The sequence below is a fragment of the Bombina bombina genome, chromosome 3 (assembly GCF_027579735.1).
Source record: "Bombina bombina isolate aBomBom1 chromosome 3, aBomBom1.pri, whole genome shotgun sequence".
Classification (NCBI taxonomy): Eukaryota; Metazoa; Chordata; class Amphibia; order Anura; family Bombinatoridae; genus Bombina; species Bombina bombina.
In genome coordinates, this window is record NC_069501.1 from 886,900,347 (window position 1) to 886,922,519 (window position 22,173).

Below are 22,173 nucleotides of genomic sequence, written 5' to 3' on the forward strand. Positions count from 1 at the left end.
AAGGATACAATCTCTTAAACCTTTAAGAAGGAATAAAGGAAGTACCTGGCTTATTCCATTCCCTAGAAATCCTATCAGAAATAGCCTCAGGAATGGGAAAAACACCTGGGGAAACCACAGGAGGTTTAAAAACAGCATTTAAACGTTTATTAGACCGAACGTCAATAGGACTGGTTACCTCAACATCCAAAGTAATTAACACTTCCTTTAATAAAGAACGCATATACTCTATTTTAAATAAATAAGTAGATTTGTCAGTGTCAATATCTGAGGAAGGATCTTCTGTTTCAGATAGATCCTTATCAGAAGAGGATGAATTATTATGTTGTTGGTCATTTGAAATTTCATCAGCTAAATGAGACGTTTTAAAAGACCTTTTACGTTTATTAGAAGGTGGAAATGCAGACAAAGCCTTCATAATAGAATCAGAAACAAATTCTTTAAAATTTACAGGTATATCATGCACATTAGAAGTTGAAGGAACTGCAACTGGCAATGTACTATTACTGATAGAAACACTATCTGCATGTAAAAGTTTATCATGACAACTATTACAAATGACATTCGGTGGAATAATTTCTACAATTTTACAACAAATGCACTTATCTTTGGAAGAACCGATGTCAGGCAGCAATGTTCTAGCAGAAACTTCAGAGACAGGATCAGATTGGGACATCTTTCTCAATGTAAGAGAAAAAACAACATATAAAGCAAAATTATCTATTTCCTTAAATGACAGTTTCAGGAATGGGAAAAAATGCAAAAGCATAGGCCTCTTGATAGAGAAGAAAGCAGGAGGCAAACATCAATGGGGTATTGAAATAATGAAAAATATTTGGCGCCAAGAATGACGCACAAAGTAACGTAAACTTTTTTGGCGCAAAAAATGACCGGAAATGACACACTTGCGTCACTAAAGACGCCGAGATGTGAAAGGTCTCGGCGTCACGTATGACACTGGAAATGACGAAGTTGCATCATAAACGTACTTTGTCGCGCCAAAAAAAGTTTGCGCCAAAAATTACGCAAGAAAGTCTAGCATTTGACGCACCCGCGGACCTAACACTCGCAATTGCAAAAGTAGTCAAATTGAAAAAAGACTAAACCCCAGGTAAGAAATACATTTCTTAAAGTGTTTACATTCCCAAATATGAAACTGACAGTCTGCAGAAGGAAATACATGAACCTGACTCATGGCAAATATAAGTACAATACATATATTTAGAACTTTATATAATTGCATAAAGTGCCAAACCATAGCTGAGAGTGTCTTAAGTAATGAAAACATACTTACTGAAAGACACCCATCCACATATAGCAGATAGCCAAACCAGTACTAAAACAGTTATTAGTAGAGGTAATGGTAAATTGAGATTATATTGTCGATCTGAAAAGGGAGGTAGGAGATGAATCTCTACGACCGATAACAGAGAACCTATGAAATAGACCCCCGTTAGGGAAATCATTGTATCCAAATAAGTGATACTCCCTTCACGTCCCTCTGACATTCGCTGTACTCTGAGAGGAATCGGGCTTCAACAATGCTGAGAAGCGCATATCAACGTAGAAATCTTAGCACAAACTTACTTCACCACCTCCATAGGAGGCAAAGTTTGTAAAACTGAATTGTGGGTGTGGTGAGGGATGTATTTATAGGCATTTTGAGGTTTGGGAAACTTTGCCCCTCCTGGTAGGATTGTATATCCCCTATGTCACTAGCTCATGGACTCTTGCCAATTACATGAAAGAAATAAGCAAGGGAAAAGGGTAAAAAAAAAAATATGTTTTCCTTATTACAATATTTATGTTTTAGTTTCTACTTCACTTGTTAATATAGCGTTATTGCTGCTAAACAATTACATCCCCTGAGCGAACTAGTCCTTTAAGTACTTAAAGGGACAGTCTAGTCAAAATTAAACTTTCATGATTCAGAAAGGGCATGCAATTTTAAACAACTTTCCAATTTACTTCTATTATCTAATTTGCTTAATTCTTTCGATATCCTTTGTTGAAGAAATAGCAATGCACATGTGTGAGCCAATCACACAAGGCCTCTAGGTGCAGCAACCAATCAGCAGCTACTGAGCATATCTAAATATGCTTTTCAGCAAGTGATATCAAGAGAATGAAGTAAATTAGATAATAGAAGTAAATTAGAAAGTTGTTTAAAATTACATGCTCTTTCTAAATCATGAAAGAAAAAAATTGGCTTTCATGTCCCTTTAAGCACCTATGGCTTGCATGCCTATGAGAAAATTATTGTGGAAAAATGTATTCTGGAAACTAGAAACTAATTTTGAGTTTGTGATTTGCAAAATGCTACTGAGAGATGAAGCTGCAATTTCATGCGGCTTCTAATTCATGTTTAATATCCCTTTAAAGTTGGAGCTCTCTTCAAATGTATAGTGAGTATTAATTGTTAGATAAATCTTCAGTATCAATATCCTGTTTGATGTCCACAATAATTTCAGTGCAAATGTTGTACTGATTGGATTTTAAAGATTAGAATATATATTAATAATATATACTACTATAAATGAATAAGTCAAACAGTCACAACCCTTAAGTAAATGATGAGGAATATGGGATTTGCCAAGCCCTGCTTTTCAGTTTCATGTGCTCCTGTTAAAACTGGGGGAAGAGCAAAATACTACTTTGTGCTCCAAGATAATAAAATACATTTTGCCCCAAAGTAATTTTAAATTATTGTACATCCTGACAATTTTTTTTAATTTTATTTTTAAAGGGTCTCACACCTGCATATTTTCTCTCAAGCTGGTTAATTATTGTCCTTTTCTGGTATCCAAGATAATACACATTTTGCTTAGTTTATATCAAAGAATATAATTTTATTTTGATTAAATATAATTTCTAAAAATGGCTTGCTTGTCTTCTAATTAAAATCAAACGTTAAATCGTCATTTGTAAAGGCCATACACCAGTGATGACAAACTTCCTAACACATGGTGGCTTGCATATAAATGTATGGCTATTAAACACACAAATAATTTATCTGCAGAGTACCCTCTAATGTTCACCCCTCTAGAGGGCTCTTTTGAGTTGTGATCACCTTGTTTGGCCCCTCACCGGAAGTCCCCAAGGTTCATTCTTTGCTCTGCTTTTGCCCACGAGCTACAAAAACTAGTGCTGAGGGCCAGATGTGGGGTATGGTCTGTCAGTTGGCCATTTCTGAAACAAACAACGTTTCTGCCCTTTATTTTAGTAAATGGATAAAATCCTTGTTCCAGTTGATCCAAAATAAACAAAAAAACAGCCCAGCTCAAGTTTCTAAATATTTATAGCATTAACATTTATTCATCTGGGTTTGATTCCAGTACTTGTTTCAACCCAAAAATCCAGTTGTGGTACATATTTAATCTCTTCACAAGTTCATTTCATCCTTTGCACAGAAAAAAAATCAATTACTTTTATCTTGAACATTCTTTTCTTTGCAGTATCTCAGAGTCACTGTTCTAGCAATGAACAAAATAATTAAAACAACAAATTAAATTTAAAGAGATGCTATTTCTTTCAGCAATAAGGAATAAAAAAAAGCAAAATCAAATTGCACGCACTGATTAAAAAAAGATTGTAAAAAAATAACTATTTTACACATTTAAAAAGAAAAAAAAATATTCCTAAAGTGTCTCAAAATATTGCAGGTTTGCTCAATCCTTTACAAAGCATATACATATTTTGCTTATGAATCTTTTCTGTTGCTGTGTAATAAAATGCACTTGCATTAGCCACTAAGCTACTTTTTATAGTTGTCATCCACAATATTCTTTAAAGGGACACTATACCCAAACATTTTCTTTCATGATTAAGGTAGAGAATATAATTTTAAACAACATTCCAATTTACTTCTATTACCTAATTTGCTTTATTCTTTAGATATACTTTAATAAAGAAATAGCAATGCACACAGTGAACCAATCACAGGAGGCATCTATGTGCAGCTACCAATCAGCAGCTACTAAGCATATCTAGATATGCTTTTCAGCAAAGAATATCAAGAGAATGAAGCAAAATAGATAATAGAAGTAAATTAGAAAGTTGTTTATAATTGTATGCTCTTTCTAAATCATGAAAGAAAAAAATTGGGTTCCATGTTCCTTTAAGCTTTTCCAGTTTTTCTTTTGTTTCCCCACCCAAGAAAAGGCAGCTATTTGAGGTTTGAATGCCAGATGGCAATATGGCAAAATATGGTACGTTTGGCAAATGTCTCTGTGCCCAAGTCTTAGAAAAAGAAATCATATAAAATAAAGCAGATTCATTAAGCTGCACTCTTAAACAGTATGTATTATTTTTTTAGACTGATAAATGCATGTGATTTTTACTAAAATGTGTAACTTTCTTTTCTAGCATCAAGATATACTGTAAAAAACAGTAATAAAAACATTATGTTGTGATAGCTGAGAAAATACTTTTGACATGGCACAATTCAAACTGGTGAAACTTTTCACTTGGCATTTTCAGTACCTTTGTTTAGGAATTCTTATGAAAAATGGTATTAAAAATGCATTATTCGTTAGAAGTAACCAACACTTGCAAATCATTAAATGGAAATGATCATTTACAATGGGTTACACCAATTTATATTTGCAAAAGAACTGAGCCTCAATTGAGAAAAGCCATCCATGCTATTTAATGTACTATGAAGACAGAGAATAATATTAATATACTGCTGGATATTCCAGCATTAATCTATCAACACTGCACTTTATGTTTTAAATGAATGATAAAAAGGGTAGTCAAATGGCTTTCTGTACATATCCACTGATATGAATAAGCAAAAAAAATATATAAAAAATTAAAAAGCAAGGTCTTACATGCTGCAGGCTAATTTTTGTTTAAAAAAAGCTTGTAAATAATTTGGATTTTCCCTTGGCAAATGCAGCACATATAACAATGTGCAACAGAAGGATGGTAATTAACACACGTTTCATAGAATATTTAGAGTTGCTATAAATGCATTAAAAGTTGTATTATTTCATCAGTTTATCGGCTTGATTTAGTAGTCTTTTAAACTATTAATCTGGAGGTTTATAGACCGTGATGGTTCACATTAGAAGGAATGTCTGGCTGATTTCATCTGAAAGAAAAAAAAATAATGACATTTGTAAAAGAAAAGAAAATGGAATTGATCGTGTGTACATAGTTTAAGAAGTCTTACTTTAAGAGTGAAGTTATTGTAAGCAATATATAAAGAAAACAGTTACAGGATCATTAGAAGTATTTAAATAGAACAGGTTCACACCCTATATATGGTCCCACCAAATAGTTATAGATTTATAGTTATATTTTAATTTGCAAAATAAGTTAGGAACAAACTAGGAAAGAAGAAAGATATCAGATAAAACTTGAGGTATAAAAATATGTAAAGTATGTGTACTCCACTGATAAAGCACCAATATGGAGGTTTAAATGCAATGAGTGCAAAAAGAATAAAAGTGGCTTCACTACAAGAGTGTTAAATGGCTCAGGTGTGAATTGGGTTAAAAAGAGTGCAGTCCTATGGTACAGTATATCTATCTGTTCCAAACCAAAAGAGCACTCCACCCCAGAAATACTACTGTGAACAAAAAAACAAACTGCAGGAAAGCGACTCTCAAAAATACAAAAATGTCAACATTACACCTTGCTCCAGCCTTGTCAGTGAAAGTGTTGGGTCTGAGAATCTAGCTACAGAACAAACAGTTTTAACCAGTTAACATAGAAAACACTTATGCCTAAAGCATACTTATAGAGCAAGTGCAGGATTCCGAACACATATATTGAACAAGTGGAAACAAAACTGCTGACGTAATAACAAGATATCATTGTCATGTGGTGTCATGTGGTGTCACAAGAGAAGGTGAGAGCAGATGTCTAAGAAATGTATACGCTTCACAGATTATCATGTATGGCCAAGAAAAACAAAACAAAAAAATGCATAATAAGATTTGTCCTCATGGAGTAATGCATTTCTTTCCATCAATAACCAAGTAAGATACTGCCTGACCAAAACTGTTCCAGAGTTATTTTGTATTTATTTTTTTACGAAGAAAAAATGTCTCTCCTTATTGCTAAATTTTCTAAACCATTTTTAAATAACTAACAACAATAGACAATGGTACAAAACAAGAATTATGACTATATTCTACTACAATAAATATATTTATTTATTAGCAAGAACAAAGATGAAAATAGAAAAGAAATTAAGAGAACTTACCCTTAGTACAAGAAAAAAAATCTTGTTCTGTGAGCAGCAGCCATACTTTCTGACATGTTACGAACTTTTAGATAATTCACAAACCCTCTAAAGAACAATAACAGTCCTAAAAAACAAAACAAAGGAAGTACAATAAAAAATTAAAAATCTATAAACGTTAAAGACTTAATGCAAACATCGTTGATTTGGTGTTAGTGAGCCGATTATCACAAGTGTTTTAAACTCTTTATATAGTATTAGGTATTGTTTTACAAACATTCATTTGACAAAAGCAAACACTGTTCTTTATCTTAGATGCCTAAACAAGTTTCTCGATACGTATTTGAAGTTTTACCTGTCATTGCTTTCAAGGCTTTTTCTTCTATAAAGTTTGGGTTGATCAGAAACTTACACTTTCTCTGATTGCGATAGATTGCAGTCACTTGTACGGAAGGTTTCCATTCTTTGTTTCACAAGGGTTGTATATGAGCACATATACGGCGAGATTACGAGTTTTGCGGGGTTACAGGGGTGCGTTGCTAACGCTTAGTTTCAGCTCACCACTCACCTAAAGTAACGCTGGAATTACAGGTTTTTTTAAACCCGGCGTTAGCCGCAAACAGGTGAGCGTAGAGCAGAATTTAGCTCCACATCTCACCTCAACACCAGCGTTGTTTACGGTAGCGGTAAACTGGCTAAACGTGCTTGTGCACGATTTCCCCATAGGAAACAATGGGGCTGAGCTGGCCGAAAAAACCTAACACCTGCAAAAAAAGCAGCATTCAGCTCCTAACGCAGCCCCATTTTTTCCTATGGGGAAATATTTTTTATGTCTGCACCTAACACCCTAAAATGAACCCTGAGTCTAAACACCCCCTAATCTTACACTTATTAACCCCTAATCTGCCGCCCCTGACATTGCCGCCACCTACATTATATTTATTAACCCCTAATCTGCCACTCCGGACACCGCCGCCACCTACATTATCCCTATGAACCCCTAATCTGCTGCCCCCAACATCACCTAACCCTACATTATATTTATTAACCCATAATCTGCCCCCCCCCCCAACGTCACGGCAACTATAATAAATGTATTAACCCCTAATCTGCCGCAGACAACGTCTCCGCCACTATAATAAATTTATTAACCCCTAAACCTAAGTCTAACCCTAACCTCCCCTAACTTAAATATAATTTAAATACATCTAAATAAATTTACTATAATTAACTAAATTATTCCTATTTAAAACTAAATACTTACCTGTAAAATAAACCCCAAGCTAGCTACAATATAATTAATAGTTACATTGTAGCTATTTTAGGATTTATTTTTATTTTACAGGCAAGTTTGTATTTATTTTAACTAGGTAGAACAGTTATTAAATAGTTATTAACTATTTAATAACTACCTAGTTAAAATAAGTACAAATTTACCTAAATTACAACTACACCAAACACTACACTATCATTAAATTAATTACCTAAAATACCTACAATTATTTACAATTAATTTAAATAAACTAAATTACGGAACCCCCCCCCCCCCCCCACTAAATTACAAAAAATAAAAAAAGATTTAATTTTTTTTTAAACCTAATTACACCTACTCTAAGCCCCCTAATAAAATAAAAAAGCACCCCAAAATAATACAATTCCCTACCTTATACTAAATTACATATAGCCCTTAAAAGGGCCTTTTGCGGGGCATTGCCCCAAAGTAATCAGCTCTTTTACCTGTAAAAAAAAAAAAGACAATACCCCCCCAACATTAAAACCCACCACCCACACACCCATCCCTACTCTAAAACACTACCCCCTTGAAGATCACCCTACCTTGAGACGTCTTCACCCAACCGGGCACAAGTGGACCTCCAGAGGGGCAGAAGTCTTCATCCGATCCGGCCAGAAGAGGACATCCAGACCGGCAGAATTCTTCATCCAGGCGGCATCTTCAATCTTCTTCCATCCGGAGTGGAGCGGGTCCATCTTGAAGACATCCGACGCGGAGCATCCTCTTCCTTATTGATCCGACGACTGAATGAAGGTTCCTTTAACCTCTTAAGGACATATGACGGAGTTTTTCCGTCATAAAACAATTGAGCAAACAGAAAGCTGTGTCCTTAAAGGGTTAAGTGACGTCATCCAAGATGGCGTCCCTTCAATTCTGATTGGCTGATAGAATCCTATCAGCCAATCGGAATTAAGGTAGGAAAAATCCTATTGGCTGATGCAATGAGTCAATAGAATTGAGTTTGCATTCTATTGGCTGATTGGAACAGCCAATAGAATGCAAGCTCAATCCTATTGGCTGATTGGATCAGCCAATAGGATTGAACTTCAAAAAAAACTACCTTAATTCCGATTGGCTGATAGGATTCTATCAGCCAATCGGAATTGAAGGGACGCCATATCATTCAGTCGTCGGATCAAGAAGGATCAAGAAGGAAGAGGATGCTCCGCGTCCGATGTTTCAAGATGGACCCGCTCCGGATGGAAGAAGATAGAAGATGCTACCTGGATGTCCTCTTCTGGCCGGATCGGATGAAGACTTCTGCCCCTCTGGAGGTCCACTTGTGCCCGGCTGGGTGAAGATGTCTCAAGGTAGGGTGATCTTCAAAGGGGTAGTGTTAGGTTTTATTAAGGGGGGATTGGGTGGGTTTTAGAGTAGGGTTGGCTGTGTGGGTGGTGGGTTTTAATGTTGGGGGGGTATTGTATTTTTTTTTTACAGGTTAAAGAGCTGATCACTTTGGGGCAATGCCCCGCAAAAGGCCCTTTTAAGGGCTCTTTGTAATTTAGTATAGGGCAGGGAATTTTATTATTTTAGGAGGCTTTTTTATTTTATTAGGGGGATTAGAGTAGGTGTAATTAGCTTTAAAAAATTGTAATTCTTTCTTTCATGTAATTGGCAAGAGTCCATGAGCTAGTGACATATGGGATATACAATCCTACCAGGAGGGGCAAAGTTTCCCAAACCTCAAAATGCCTATAAATACACCCCTCACCACACCCACAATTCAGTTTTACAAACTTTGCCTCCTATGGAGGTGGTGAAGTAAATTTGTGCCAAGATTTCTACGTTGATATGCGCTTCTCAGCATTGTTGAAGCCCGATTCCTCTAAGAGTCAATATTCCCTTATTGAATACGATGATTTTCCTAACGTGGGTCTTTTTCATGGGTTCTCTGTTATCGGTCGTAGAGATTCATCTCCTACCTCCCTTTTCAGATCGACGATATACTCTCAATTTACCATTACCTCTACTAATAACTGTTTTAGTACTGGTTTGGCTATCTGCTATATGTGGATGGGTGTCTTTTGGTAAGTATGTTTTCAATACTTAAGACACTCTCAGCTATGGTTTGGCACTTTATGCAATTATATAAAGTTCTAAATATATGTATTGTACTTATATTTGCCATGAGTCAGGTTCATGTATTTCCTTCTGCAGACTGTCAGTTTCATATTTGGGTAATATAAACAACATTTTATAGAAAAAAATTTTCTTACCTGGGGTTTAGTCTTTTTTCAATTGACTACTTCTTGCAAATTGCGGGTGGCATTAGGCCCGCGGGTGCGTCAAATGCTAAACTTTATTGCGTCATTCTTGGCGCGGAAAAAGACGCCGAGACCTTTCACGCGGATGCGTCATTAGTGACGCGAGTGTGTCATTTCCGGTTATTTTTGGCACCAAAAAGTTTACGCTACGTTGTGCGTCATACTTGGCGCCAAACTTTTCATTATTTCAATACCCCATTGATGTTTGCCTCTTGATTTTTTCTCTATCAGAGGCCTATGCTATTTGCTTTTTTTCCCATTCCTGAAACTGTCATATAAGGAAATAGATAATTTTGCTTTTTATGTTGTTTTTTTCTCTTACATTTTGCAAGATGTCTTTATCTGATCCTGCCTCAGAAGTTTCTGCTGGGACATTGCTGCCTGACATCGGTCTTACCAAAGCTAAGTGCATTTGTTGTAAAATTGTTCAATTTATTTTGCCGAATGTCATTTGTAATAGTTGTCACGTTAAACTTTTACATGCAGTTAGTGTATCCATCAGTAATAGCACATTGCCAGTTGTAGTTTCTTCAACTTCTAATGTGCATCAACCTTCTGGTTGGAGAATTTAGCGCAACAGGAATTGGATTCGGACTTATCTAGCATTATTCGCCTATTGCAATATGCTAATCATTTTAATGTGATGCAATTTTTGATATTATCAAAATTGATGTTAGATCCATGTCTTTAGCTATTTTAGCTGGAAGAGCTTTGTGGCTTAAATCTTGGAATGCTGATATGACATCTAAATCTAGATTACTATCTCTTTCTTTCCAAGGTAATAATTTATTTGGTTCTCAGTTGGATTCTATTATTTCAACTGTCACTGGGGGAAGAGAGTTTTTTCTACCTCAGGATTAAAAACCTAAGGGTAAATCTAAGGCTTCTAACCATTTTCGTTCCTTTCATCAGAATAAGGAACAAAAACTCAATCTTCCTCCCAAGGAGTCTGCTTCCAATTGGAAGCCTTCCTCAAGTTGGAATAAATCCAAGCCATTTAGGAAACCAAAGTCAGCCCCTAAGTCCGCATGAAGGTGCAGCCCTCATTCCAGCTCAGCTGGTAGGGGGCAGATTAAGGTTTTTCAAAGATATTTGGATAAAATCTGTCCAAAATCAATGGATTCAGAGCATTGTCTCTCTAGGGTATCGAATAGGATTCAGAGTAAGACCTCCTGTGAGAAGATTTTTTCTCTCAAGTATCCCAGTAAATCCAGTAAAAGCTCAGGCTTTCCTGAAGTGTGTTTCAGATCTGGAGTCTTCAGGGGTAATCATGCCAGTTCCTCCTCAGGAACAAGGTTTGGGGTTTTATTCAAATCTATTCATTGTACCAAAGAAGGAAAATTTATTCAGACCAGTTCTGGATCTGAAAATTTTTGAATCGTTATGTAAGAGTACGAACTTTCAAGATGGTGACTATAAGGTCTATTCTGCCTTTTGTTCAGCAAGAACATTGTAAGTCCACAATAGACTTGCAGGATGCATACCTTCATATTCCGATTCATCCAGAACATTATCAGTTTCTGTGATTCTCTTTTCTAAACAAGCATTACCAATTTGTTGCTCTTCCATTTGGCCTAGCAACAGCTCCAAGAATCTTTTCAAAGGTTCTGGGTGCCCTATTCTCTGTAATCAGAGAACAGGGTATTGCAGTGTTTCCTTATTTGGATGATATCTTGGTACTAGCTCAGTCTTTGCATACTGCAGAATCTCACACAAATCAACTAGTGTTGTTTCTTTGGAAACATGGTTGGAGGATCAATTTACCAAAAGGTATGAAAATTGAACGCTTAGTACTAAGTCATAGAGGTTTCTCTGACTCAGTGATTAATACTATGTTACAAGCTTGTAAATCTGTTTCTAGAAAGATTTATTATAAAGTTTGGAAGACTTACATTTCATGGTGTTCTTCTCATAAATTCTCCTGACATTCTTTTAGAATTCCTAGAATTTGTCAGTTTCTTCAGGACGGTTTGGATAAGGGTTTGTCTGCAAGTTCCTTGTAAGGACAAATCTCCGCTCTTTCTGTTTTATTTCACAGAAAGATTGCTATACTTCCTGATATACACTGTTTTGTACAGGCTTTAGTTCTTATTAAGTCTGTTATTTAATCAATTTCTCCTCCTTGAAGTCTTAATTTGGTTCTGACGGCTTTACAGGTTCTTCCATTTGAACCTATGCATTTTTTGGACATTAAACTACTTTCTTGGAAAGTGTTGTTCCTTTTGGCCATCTCTTGTGCTAGAAGAGTTTCTGAGTTATCTGCTCTTTCTTGTGAGTCTCCTTTTCTGATTTATTCATCAGGATAAGGCAGTTTTGCAGACTTCTTTTTAATTTTTACCTAAGGTTGTGAATTCTAACAACATTAGTAGAGAAATTGTTGTCCCTTCCTTGTGTCCTAATCCTAAGAATTCTTTGGAAAGTTCCTTACATTCTTTGGATGTGGCAAGAGCTTGAAATATTATGTGGAAGCTACTAAAGATTTCAGGAAGATTTCCAGTCTATTTGTTTTATTTTCTGGTCCTAGGAAAGGTCAGAAGGCTTCTGCTATTTCCTTGGCTTCTTGGTTGAAACTTCATCAAGTTTATTTTGAGTCGGGTCAGGCCCCGCCTCAGAGAATGACAGCTCATTCTACTAGATCAGTCTCCACTTCATGGGCTTTTAAGAATGAAGCTTCAGTTGATCAGATTTGCAAAGCAGCAACTTGGTCCTCTTTGCATTCATTTACTAAATTCTACCGTTTTGATGTATTTGCTTCTTCGGAAGTAGTTTTTGGTAGAAAAGTTCTTCAGGCAGCTGTTTCAGTTTGATTCTTCTGCTTTTGATTTAAGTTTTTTTTCTTTCAAATGAAATAAACTTATATTTTTTGGGTTGTGGATTGTTTTTTTTCAGCAGATTATGGCTGTTTTTATTTTATTCCCTTCCTCTCTAATGACTCTTGAGGGGAGATCCACATCTTGGGTATTGATATCCCATATGTCACTAGCTCATGGACTCTTGCCAATTACATGAAAGAAAAAACATAATTTATGTAAGAACTTACCTGATAAATTCATTTCTTTCATATTAGCAAGAGTCCATGAGCTAGTGACGTATGGGATATACATTCCTACCAGGAGGGGCAAAGTTTCCCAAACCTTAAAATGCCTATAAATACACCCCTCACCACACCCACAATTCAGTTTAACGAATAGCCAAGAAGTGGGGTGATAAGAAAAAAGTGCGAAAGCATATAAAATAAGGAATTGGAATAATTGTGCTTTATACAAAAAAATCATAACCACCACAAAAAAGGGCGGGCCTCATGGACTCTTGCTAATATGAAAGAAATGAATTTATCAGGTAAGTTCTTACATAAATTATGTTTTCTTTCATGTAATTAGCAAGAGTCCATGAGCTAGTGACGTATGGGATAATGACTACCCAAGATGTGGATCTTTCCACACAAGAGTCACTAGAGAGGGAGGGATAAAATAAAGACAGCCAATTCCTGCTGAAAATAATCCACACCCAAAATAAAGTTTAATGAAAAACATAAGCAGAAGATTCAAACTGAAACCGCTGCCTGAAGTACTTTTCTACCAAAAACTGCTTCAGAAGAAGAAAATACATCAACATGGTAGAATTTGGTAAAAGTATGCAAAGAGGACCAAGTTGCCGCTTTGCAAATCTGATCAACCGAAGCTTCAATCCTAAACGCCCAGGAAGTAGAAACTGACCTAGTAGAATGAGCTGTAATCCTCTGAGGCGGAGTTTTACCCGACTCAACATAGGCAAGATGAATTAAAGATTTCAACCAAGATGCCAAAGAAATGGCAGAAGTTTTCTGGCCTTTCTAGAACCGGAAAAGATAACAAATAAACTAGAAGTCTTTCGGAAAGACTTAGTAGCTTCAACATAATATTTCAAAGCTCTAACAATATCCAAAGAATGCAACGATTTCTCCTTAGAATTCTTAGGATTAGGACATAATGAAGGAACCACAATGTCTCTACTAATGTTGTTGGAATTCACAACTTAGGTAAAAATTCAAAAGAAGTTCGCAACACCGCCTTATCCTGATGAAAAATCAGAAAAGGAGACACAAGAAAGAGCAGATAATTCAGAAACTCTTCTGGCAGAAGAGATGGCCAAAAGGAACAAAACTTTCCAAGAAAGTAATTTAATGTCCAATGAATGCATAGGTTCAAACGGAGGAGCTTGAAGAGCTCCCAGAACCAAATTCAAACTCCAAGGAGGAGAAATTGACTTAATGACAGGCTTTATACGAATCAAAGCTTGTACAAAACAATGAATATCAGGAAGAATAGCAATCTTTCTGTGAAAAAGAACAGAAAGAGCAGAGATTTGTCCTTTCAAGGAACTTGCGGACAAACCCTTATCTAAACCATCCTGAAGAAACTGTAATATTCTCGGTATTCTAAAAGAATGCCAAGAAAAATGATGAGAAAGACACCAAGAAATATAAGTCTTCCAGACTCTATAATATATCTCTCTGGATACAGATTTACGAGCCTGAAACATAGTATTAATCACAGAGTCAGAGAAACCTCTTTGACCAAGAATCAAGCGTTCAATCTCCATACCTTTAAATTTAAGGATTTCAGATCCTGATGGAAAAAAGGACCTTGAGACAGAAGGTCTGGTCTTAACGGAAGAGTCCACAGTTGGCAAGAGGCCATCCGGACAAGATCCGCATACCAAAACCTGTGAGGCCATGCCGGAGCTACCAGCAGAACAAACAAGCATTCCTTCAGAATCTTGGAGATTACTCTTGGAAGAAGAACTAGAGGCGGAAAGATATAGGCAGGATGATACTTCCAAGGAAGTGATAATGCATCCACTGCCTCCGCCTGAGGATCCCGGGATCTGGACAGATACCTGGGAAGTTTCTTGTTTAGATGAGAAGCCATCAGATCTATTTCTGGAAGTTCCCACATTTGAATAATCTGAAGAAATACCTCTGGGTGAAGAGACCATTCGCCCGGATGCAACGTTTGGCGACTGAGATAATCCGCTTTCCAATTGTCCATACCTGGGATATGAACCGCAGAGATTAGACAGGAGCTGGATTCCGCCCAAACCAAAATTCGAGATACTTCTTTCATAGCCAGAGGACTGTGAGTCCCTCCTTGATGATTGATGTATGCCACAGTTGTGACATTGTCTATCTGAAAACAAATGAACAACTCTCTCTTCAGAAGAGGCCAAGACTGAAGAGCTCTGAAAATTGCACGGAGTTCCAAAAACATAATTTATGCTTACCTGATAAATTCCTTTCTTCTGTTGTGTGATCAGTCCACGGGTCATCATTACTTCTGGGATATAACTCCTCCCCAACAGGAAATGCAAGAGGATTCACCCAGCAGAGCTGATATAGCTCCTCCCCTCTACGTCAGTCCCAGTCATTCGACCAAGAATCAACGAGAAAGGAGTAACCAAGGGTGAAGTGGTGACTGGAGTATAATTTAAAAGATATTTACCTGCCTTAAAAACAGGGCGGGCCGTGGACTGATCACACAACAGAAGAAAGGAATTTATCAGGTAAGCATAAATTATGTTTTATTCTGTTATGTGTGATCAGTCCACGGGTCATCATTACTTCTGGGATACCAATACCAAAGCAAAAGTACACGGATGACGGGAGGGATAGGCAGGCTCATTATACAGAAGGAACCACTGCCTGAAGAACCTTTCTCCCAAAAATAGCCTCCGAAGAAGCAAAAGTGTCAAATTTGTAAAATTTGGAAAAAGTATGAAGCGAAGACCAAGTTGCAGCCTTGCAAATCTGTTCAACAGAGGCCTCATTCTTAAAGGCCCAAGTGGAAGCCACAGCTCTAGTGGAGTGAGCTGTAATTCTTTCAGGAGGCTGCTGTCCAGCAGTCTCATAGGCTAAACGTATTATGCTACGAAGCCAAAACGAGAGAGAGGTAGTAGAAGCTTTTTGACCTCTCCTCTGTCCAGAATAAACGACAAACAGGGAAGAAGTTTGGCGAAAATCTTTAGTTGCCTGTAAGTAGAACTTGAGGGCACGAACTACATCCAGATTGTGTAGAAGACGTTCCTTCTTTGAAGAAGGATTTGGACACAAGGATGGAACGACAATCTCTTGATTGATATTCCTGTTAGTAACTACCTTAGGTAAGAACCCAGGTTTAGTACGCAGAACTACCTTATCTGAGTGAAAAATCAGATAAGGAGAATCACAATGTAATGCTGATAACTCAGAGACTCTTCGAGCCGAGGAAATAGCCATTAAAAACAGAACTTTCCAAGATAACAATTTTATATCAATGGAATGAAGGGGTTCAAATGGAACACCTTGTAAAACGTTAAGAACTAAGTTTAAACTCCATGGCGGAGCAACGGCTTTAAACACAGGCTTGATCCTAGCTAAAGCCTGACAAAAGGCCTGGACGTCTGGATTTTCTGACAGACGCCTGTGTAACAAGATGGACAGAGCTGAAATCTGTCCCTTTAAAGAACTAGCCGATAAACCCTTTTCTAAACCTTCTTGTAGAAAAGACAATATCCTAGGAATCCCAACCTTACTCCAGGAGTAACGTTTGGATTCGCACCAGTATAGGTATTTGCGCCATATTTTATGGTAAATCTTTCTGGTAACAGGCTTCCTAGCCTGGATCAGGGTATCAATAACCGACTCAGAAAAACCACGCTTTGATAAAATCAAGCGTTCAATTTCCAAGCAGTCAGTTTCAGAGAAGTTAGATTTTGATGTTTGAATGGACCCTGTATCAGAAGGTCCTGTCTTAGAGGTAGAGACCAAGGTGGACAGGATGACATGTCCACTAGATCTGCATACCAAGTCCTGCGTGGCCATGCAGGCGCTATTAGAATCACTGATGCTCTCTCCTGTTTGATTTTCGCAATCAATCGAGGAAGCAGCGGGAAGGGTGGAAACACATAAGCCATCCCGAAGTTCCAAGGTGCTGTCAAAGCATCTATCAGAACCGCTCCCGGATCCCTGGATCTGGACCCGTAGTGAGGAAGTTTGGCGTTCTGGCGAGACGCCATGAGATCTATCTCTGGTTTGCCCCAACGTCGAAGTATTTGGGCAAAGATCTCCGGATGAAGTTCCCACTCTCCCGGATGAAAAGTCTGGCGACTCAAGAAATCCGCCTCCCAGTTCTCCACTCCCGGGATGTGGATTGCTGACAGATGGCAAGAGTGAGACTCTGCCCAGCGAATTATCTTTGATACTTCCATCATTGCTAGGGAGCTTCTTGTCCCTCCCTGATGGTTGATGTAAGCTACAGTCGTGATATTGTCCGACTAAAACCTGATTAACCCCTGAGTTGTTAATTGGGGCCAAGCCAGAAGGGCATTGAGAACTGCCCTCAATTCCAGAATGTTTATTGGAAGGAGACTCTCCTCCTGATTCCATAATCCCTGAGTCTTCAGAGAATTCCAGACAGCGCCCCAACCTAGCAGGCTGGCGTCTGTTGTTACGATTGTCCAGTCTGGCCTGCTGAATGGCATCCCCCTGGACAGGTGTGGCCGATAAAGTCACCATAGAAGAGAATTTCTGGTCTCTTGATTCAGATTCAGGGTAGGGGACAAATCTGAGTAATCCCCATTCCACTGACTTAGCATGCACAATTGCAGCGGTCTGAGGTGTAGGCGTGCAAAAGGTACTATGTCCATTGCCGCTACCATTAAGCCGATCACCTCCATGCATTGAGCTACTGACGGGTGTTGAATGGAATGAAGGACACGGCATGCATCTTGAAGCTTTGTTAACCTGTCTTCTGTCAGGTAAATCTTCATTTCTACAGAATCTATAAGAGTCCCCAAGAATGGAACTCTTGTGAGAGGAAAAAGAGAACTCTTCTTTTCGTTCACTTTCCATCCATGCGACCTTAGAAATGCCAGAACTAACTCTGTATGAGACTTGGCAGTTTGAAAGCTTGAAGCTTGTATTAGAATGTCGTCTAGGTACGGAGCTACCGAAATCCCTCGCGGTCTTAGTACCGCTAGAAGGGCACCCAGAACCTTTGTGAAGATTCTTGGGGCCGTAGCCAATCCGAATGGAAGAGCTACAAACTGGTAGTGCCTGTCTAGGAAGGCAAACCGTAGATACCGTTGATGATCTTTGTGAATCGGTATGTGAAGGTAAGCATCTTTTAAATCCACTGTGGTCATGTACTGACCCCTTTGGATCATAGGTAAGATTGTCCGAATAGTTTCCATTTTGAACGATGGAACTCTTAGGAATTTGTTTAGAATCTTTAAATCTAAGATTGGCCTGAAAGTTCCCTCTTTTTTGGGAACCACAAACAGGTTTGAGTAGAACCCTTGTCCTTGTTCCGACCGTGGAACTGGATGGATCACTCCCATTAATAACAGATCTTGTACACAGCGTAGAAACGCTTCTTTCTTTATCTGGTTTGTTGACAACCTTGACAGATGAAATCTCCCTTTTGGTGGAGATAATTTGAAGTCTAGAAGGTATCCCTGAGATATGATCTCCAGCGCCCAGGGATCCTGAACATCTCTTGCCCAGGCCTGGGCGAAGAGAGAAAGTCTGCCCCCCACTAGATCCGGTCCCGGATCGGGGGCTCTCGATTCATGCTGTCTTTGGGGCAGCAGCAGGTTTCCTAGCCTGTTTGCCCTTATTCCAGGACTGGTTAGGTTTCCAGCCTTGCCTGTAACGAGCAACAGCTCCTTCCTGTTTTGGTGCAGTGGAGGTTGACGCTGCTCCTGTTTTGAAATTCCGAAAGGGACGAAAATTAGACTGTCTAGCCTTAGCTTTGGCTTTGTCTTGAGGTAGGGCGTGGCCCTTACCTCCTGTAATGTCAGCGATAATTTCTTTCAAACCGGGCCCAAATAAAGACTGCCCCTTGAAAGGTATATTAAGTAATTTGGACTTAGAAGTAACATCAGCTGACCAGGATTTTAGCCACAGTGCTCTACGTGCCTGTATGGCGAATCCAGAGTTCTTAGCCGTAAGTTTGGTTAAATGTACTACGGCCTCCGAAATGAATGAATTAGCTAGTTTAAGGACTCTAAGCCTGTCCATAATATCGTCTAGCGTAGATGAACTAAGGTTCTCTTCCAGAGACTCAATCCAAAATGCTGCCGCAGCCGTAATCGGCGCGATACATGCAAGGGGTTGCAATATAAAACCTTGTTGAACAAACATTTTCTTAAGGTAACCCTCTAATTTTTTATCCATTGGATCTGAAAAAGCACAGCTATCCTCCACCGGGATAGTGGTACGCTTAGCTAAAGTAGAAACTGCTCCCTCCACCTTAGGGACCGTTTGCCATAAGTCCCGAGTGGTGGCGTCTATTGGAAACATCTTTCTAAATATTGGAGGGGGTGAGAACGGCACACCGGGTCTATCCCACTCCTTAGTAACAATTTCAGTTAATCTCTTAGGTATAGGAAAAACGTCAGTACTCGCCGGTACCGCAAAGTATTTATCCAACCTACACAGTTTCTCTGGTATTGCAACGGTGTTACAATCATTGAGAGCCGCTAAGACCTCCCCTAGTAATACACGGAGGTTCTCCAATTTAAATTTAAAATTTGAAATATCTGAATCCAATCTGTTTGGATCAGAACCGTCACCCACAGAATGAAGCTCTCCGTCCTCATGCTCTGCAAGCTGTGACGCAGTATCAGACATGGCCCTAGTATTGTCAGCGCACTCTGTTCTCACCCCAGAGTGATCACGCTTGCCTCTTAGTTCTGGTAATTTAGACAAAACTTCAGTCATAACAGTAGCCATATCATGTAATGTTATCTGTAATGGCCGCCCAGATGTATTAGGCGCCATAATATCACGCACCTCCCGGGCGGGAGATGCAGGTACTGCCGCGTGAGGCGAGTTAGTCGGCATAACTCTCCCCTCGCAGTTTGGTGAAATTTGTTCACATTGTACAGATTGACTTTTATTTAAAGTAGCATCAATACAGTTAGTACATAAATTTCTATTGGGCTCCACCTTGGCATTGGAACAAATGACACAGATATCTTCCTCTGAGTCAGACATGTTTAACACACTAGCAATAACTTGCAACCTGGTTATAATCTTTTTTAGCAAAAACGTACTGTGCCTCAAAGAGGTACTTAAACGATTAAATGACAGTTGAGATAATGAACTGAAAAACAGTTATAGCATCGACTTTAAAATAACCCAACTTTTAGCAAAGGTTTGTTCCCATTAGTAAATAACAATAACTAAATTTGACATAAAAAATTATAGAGTAACGTATTTATTCACAGTCAATATAAAATTCTCACAGCTCTGCTGAGAGAATGTACCTCCCTTCAAAGAAGTTTGAAGACCCCTGAGATCTGTCAGTGAACCGGATCATGCAAGAAATATAATAGTAGCTGACTGGAAATTTTTGATGCGTAGCAAAAGAGCGCCAAAAACGGCCCCTCCCTCTCACACACAGCAGTGAGGAGAAACGAAACTGTCACAATTTAAAGCAGACAACTGCCAAGTGGAAAATAATGCCCAAACATATATTCACTCAGTACCTCAGCAATGTAAACGATTCTACATTCCAGCAAAAACGTTTAACATGATAATATTTATTAAAAGGATTAGTGACCTTTAACAGAGTAGTTCCGGTGAAATACCATTCCCAGAATACTGAAGTGTATACATACATGTCATTATAACGGTATAGCAGGATTTTCTCATCAATTCCATTCAGAAAATAAAAACTGCTACATACCTCAATGCAGATTCATCTGCCCGCTGTCCCCTGATCTGAAGCCTTTACCTCCCTCAGATGGCCGAGAACAGCAATATGATCTTAACTACTCCGGTTAAAATCATAGTAAAAAACTCTGGTAGATTCTTCTTCAAACTCTGCCAGAGAAGTAATAACACGCTCCGGTGCTATTGTAAAATAACAAACTTTTGATTGAAGTCATAAAAACTAAGTATAATCACCATAGTCCTCTCACACATCCTATCTAGTCGTTGGGTGCAAGAGAATGACTGGGACTGACGTAGAGGGGAGGAGCTATATCAGCTCTGCTGGGTGAATCCTCTTGCATTTCCTGTTGGGGAGGAGTTATATCCCAGAAGTAATGATGACCCGTGGACTGATCACACATAACAGAAGAAATATTGATCGGAAATCTCACCTCCTGAGATTCCCAAACCCCTTGTGCCGTCAGATACCCCCACACAGCTCCCCAACCTGTAAGACTTGCATCTGTTGAGATTATAGTCCAGGTCGGAAGAACAAGAAGCCCCCTGAACTAAACGATGGTGATCTGTCCACCATGTCAGAGAGTGTCGTAAAGTCGGTTTAAAGATATTATTTGAGATATCTTTGAGTAATCCCTGCACCATTGGTTCAGCATACAGAGCTGAAGAGGTCGCATGTGAAAACGAGCAAAGGAGATCGCATCTGATGCGGCAGTCCTAAGACCCAACATTTCCATGCATAAGGCTACCAAAGGGAATGATTGTGACTGAAGGTTTTGACAAGCTGATATCAATGTTAAACTTCTCTTGTCTGACAAGGACAGAGTCATAGACACTGAATCTATCTAGAAACCTAAAAAGGTTACCCTTGTCTGAGGAATCAATGAATTGATTGGTAAATTGATCCTCCAACCATGAACTTGAAGAAACAACACAAGTCGATTCGTATGAGATTCTTCGAAAATGAGAAGACTGAGCAAGTACCAAGATATCGTCCAAATAAGGAAATACCAAAACCCAGTTCTCTGATTACAGAAAGAAGGGCACCGAGAACCTTTGAAAAAAATTCTTGGAACTGAGGCTAGGCCAAACGGTAGAGCCAAAAAACTGGTAATGCTTGTCTAAAAAGAGAATCTCAGACACTAAAAGTGATCTGGATGAATCGGAATATGCAGATACACATCCTGTAAATCTATTGTAGACATATAATGCCCTTGCTAAACAAAAGGCAGGATAGTCCTACAGTAACCATCTTGAATGTTGGTATCCTAACATAACGATTCAATAATGATAGATCCGGAACTGGTCTGAAGGAATTGACCTTCTTTGGTACAATGAAGAGATAAAATAAAACCCCAGCCCCTGTTCCAGAACTGGAACTGGCATAAATACTCCAGCCAACTCTAGATCTGAAACACATTTCAGAAATGCTGAGCCTTTGCTGTGTTAACTGGGACACGGGAAAGAAAAAAATCTCTTAGCAGGAGGCCTTAACTTGAAGCCAATTCTGTACCTTTCTGAAACAATGTTCTGAAACCAGAGATTGAGAACGGAATTGATCCAAATTTCTTTGAAGAAAACGTAATCTGCCCCATACCAGCTGAGCTGGAATAAGGGCCGCACCTTCATAGGTACTTAGGAGCTGGCTATAGGTTTCTATAAGGCTTGGATATATTCCAAACTGGAAATAGTTTCCAAACTGATACCGCTCCTGAGGATGAAGGATCAG

General features: G+C 38.6%; 1 protein-coding gene across 1 annotated transcript in view; it reads right to left on the minus strand.

Moving 5' to 3' along the window:
* Positions 1-3,280: 3,280 nt before the first annotated feature.
* NDFIP2 (Nedd4 family interacting protein 2) overlaps positions 3,281-22,173 on the minus strand; it is a 259,390-nt gene continuing 240,497 nt past the window's right edge. Inside the window, exons 7-8 of the mRNA XM_053707849.1 lie at positions 6,215-6,320; positions 3,281-5,095 (exon numbers count right to left, since the gene is read on the minus strand). Of these exons, the coding sequence (XP_053563824.1) occupies positions 6,217-6,320 (104 nt within the window). The 3' untranslated portion in view covers positions 3,281-5,095; positions 6,215-6,216. The remainder of the gene's footprint in view (positions 5,096-6,214; positions 6,321-22,173) is intronic.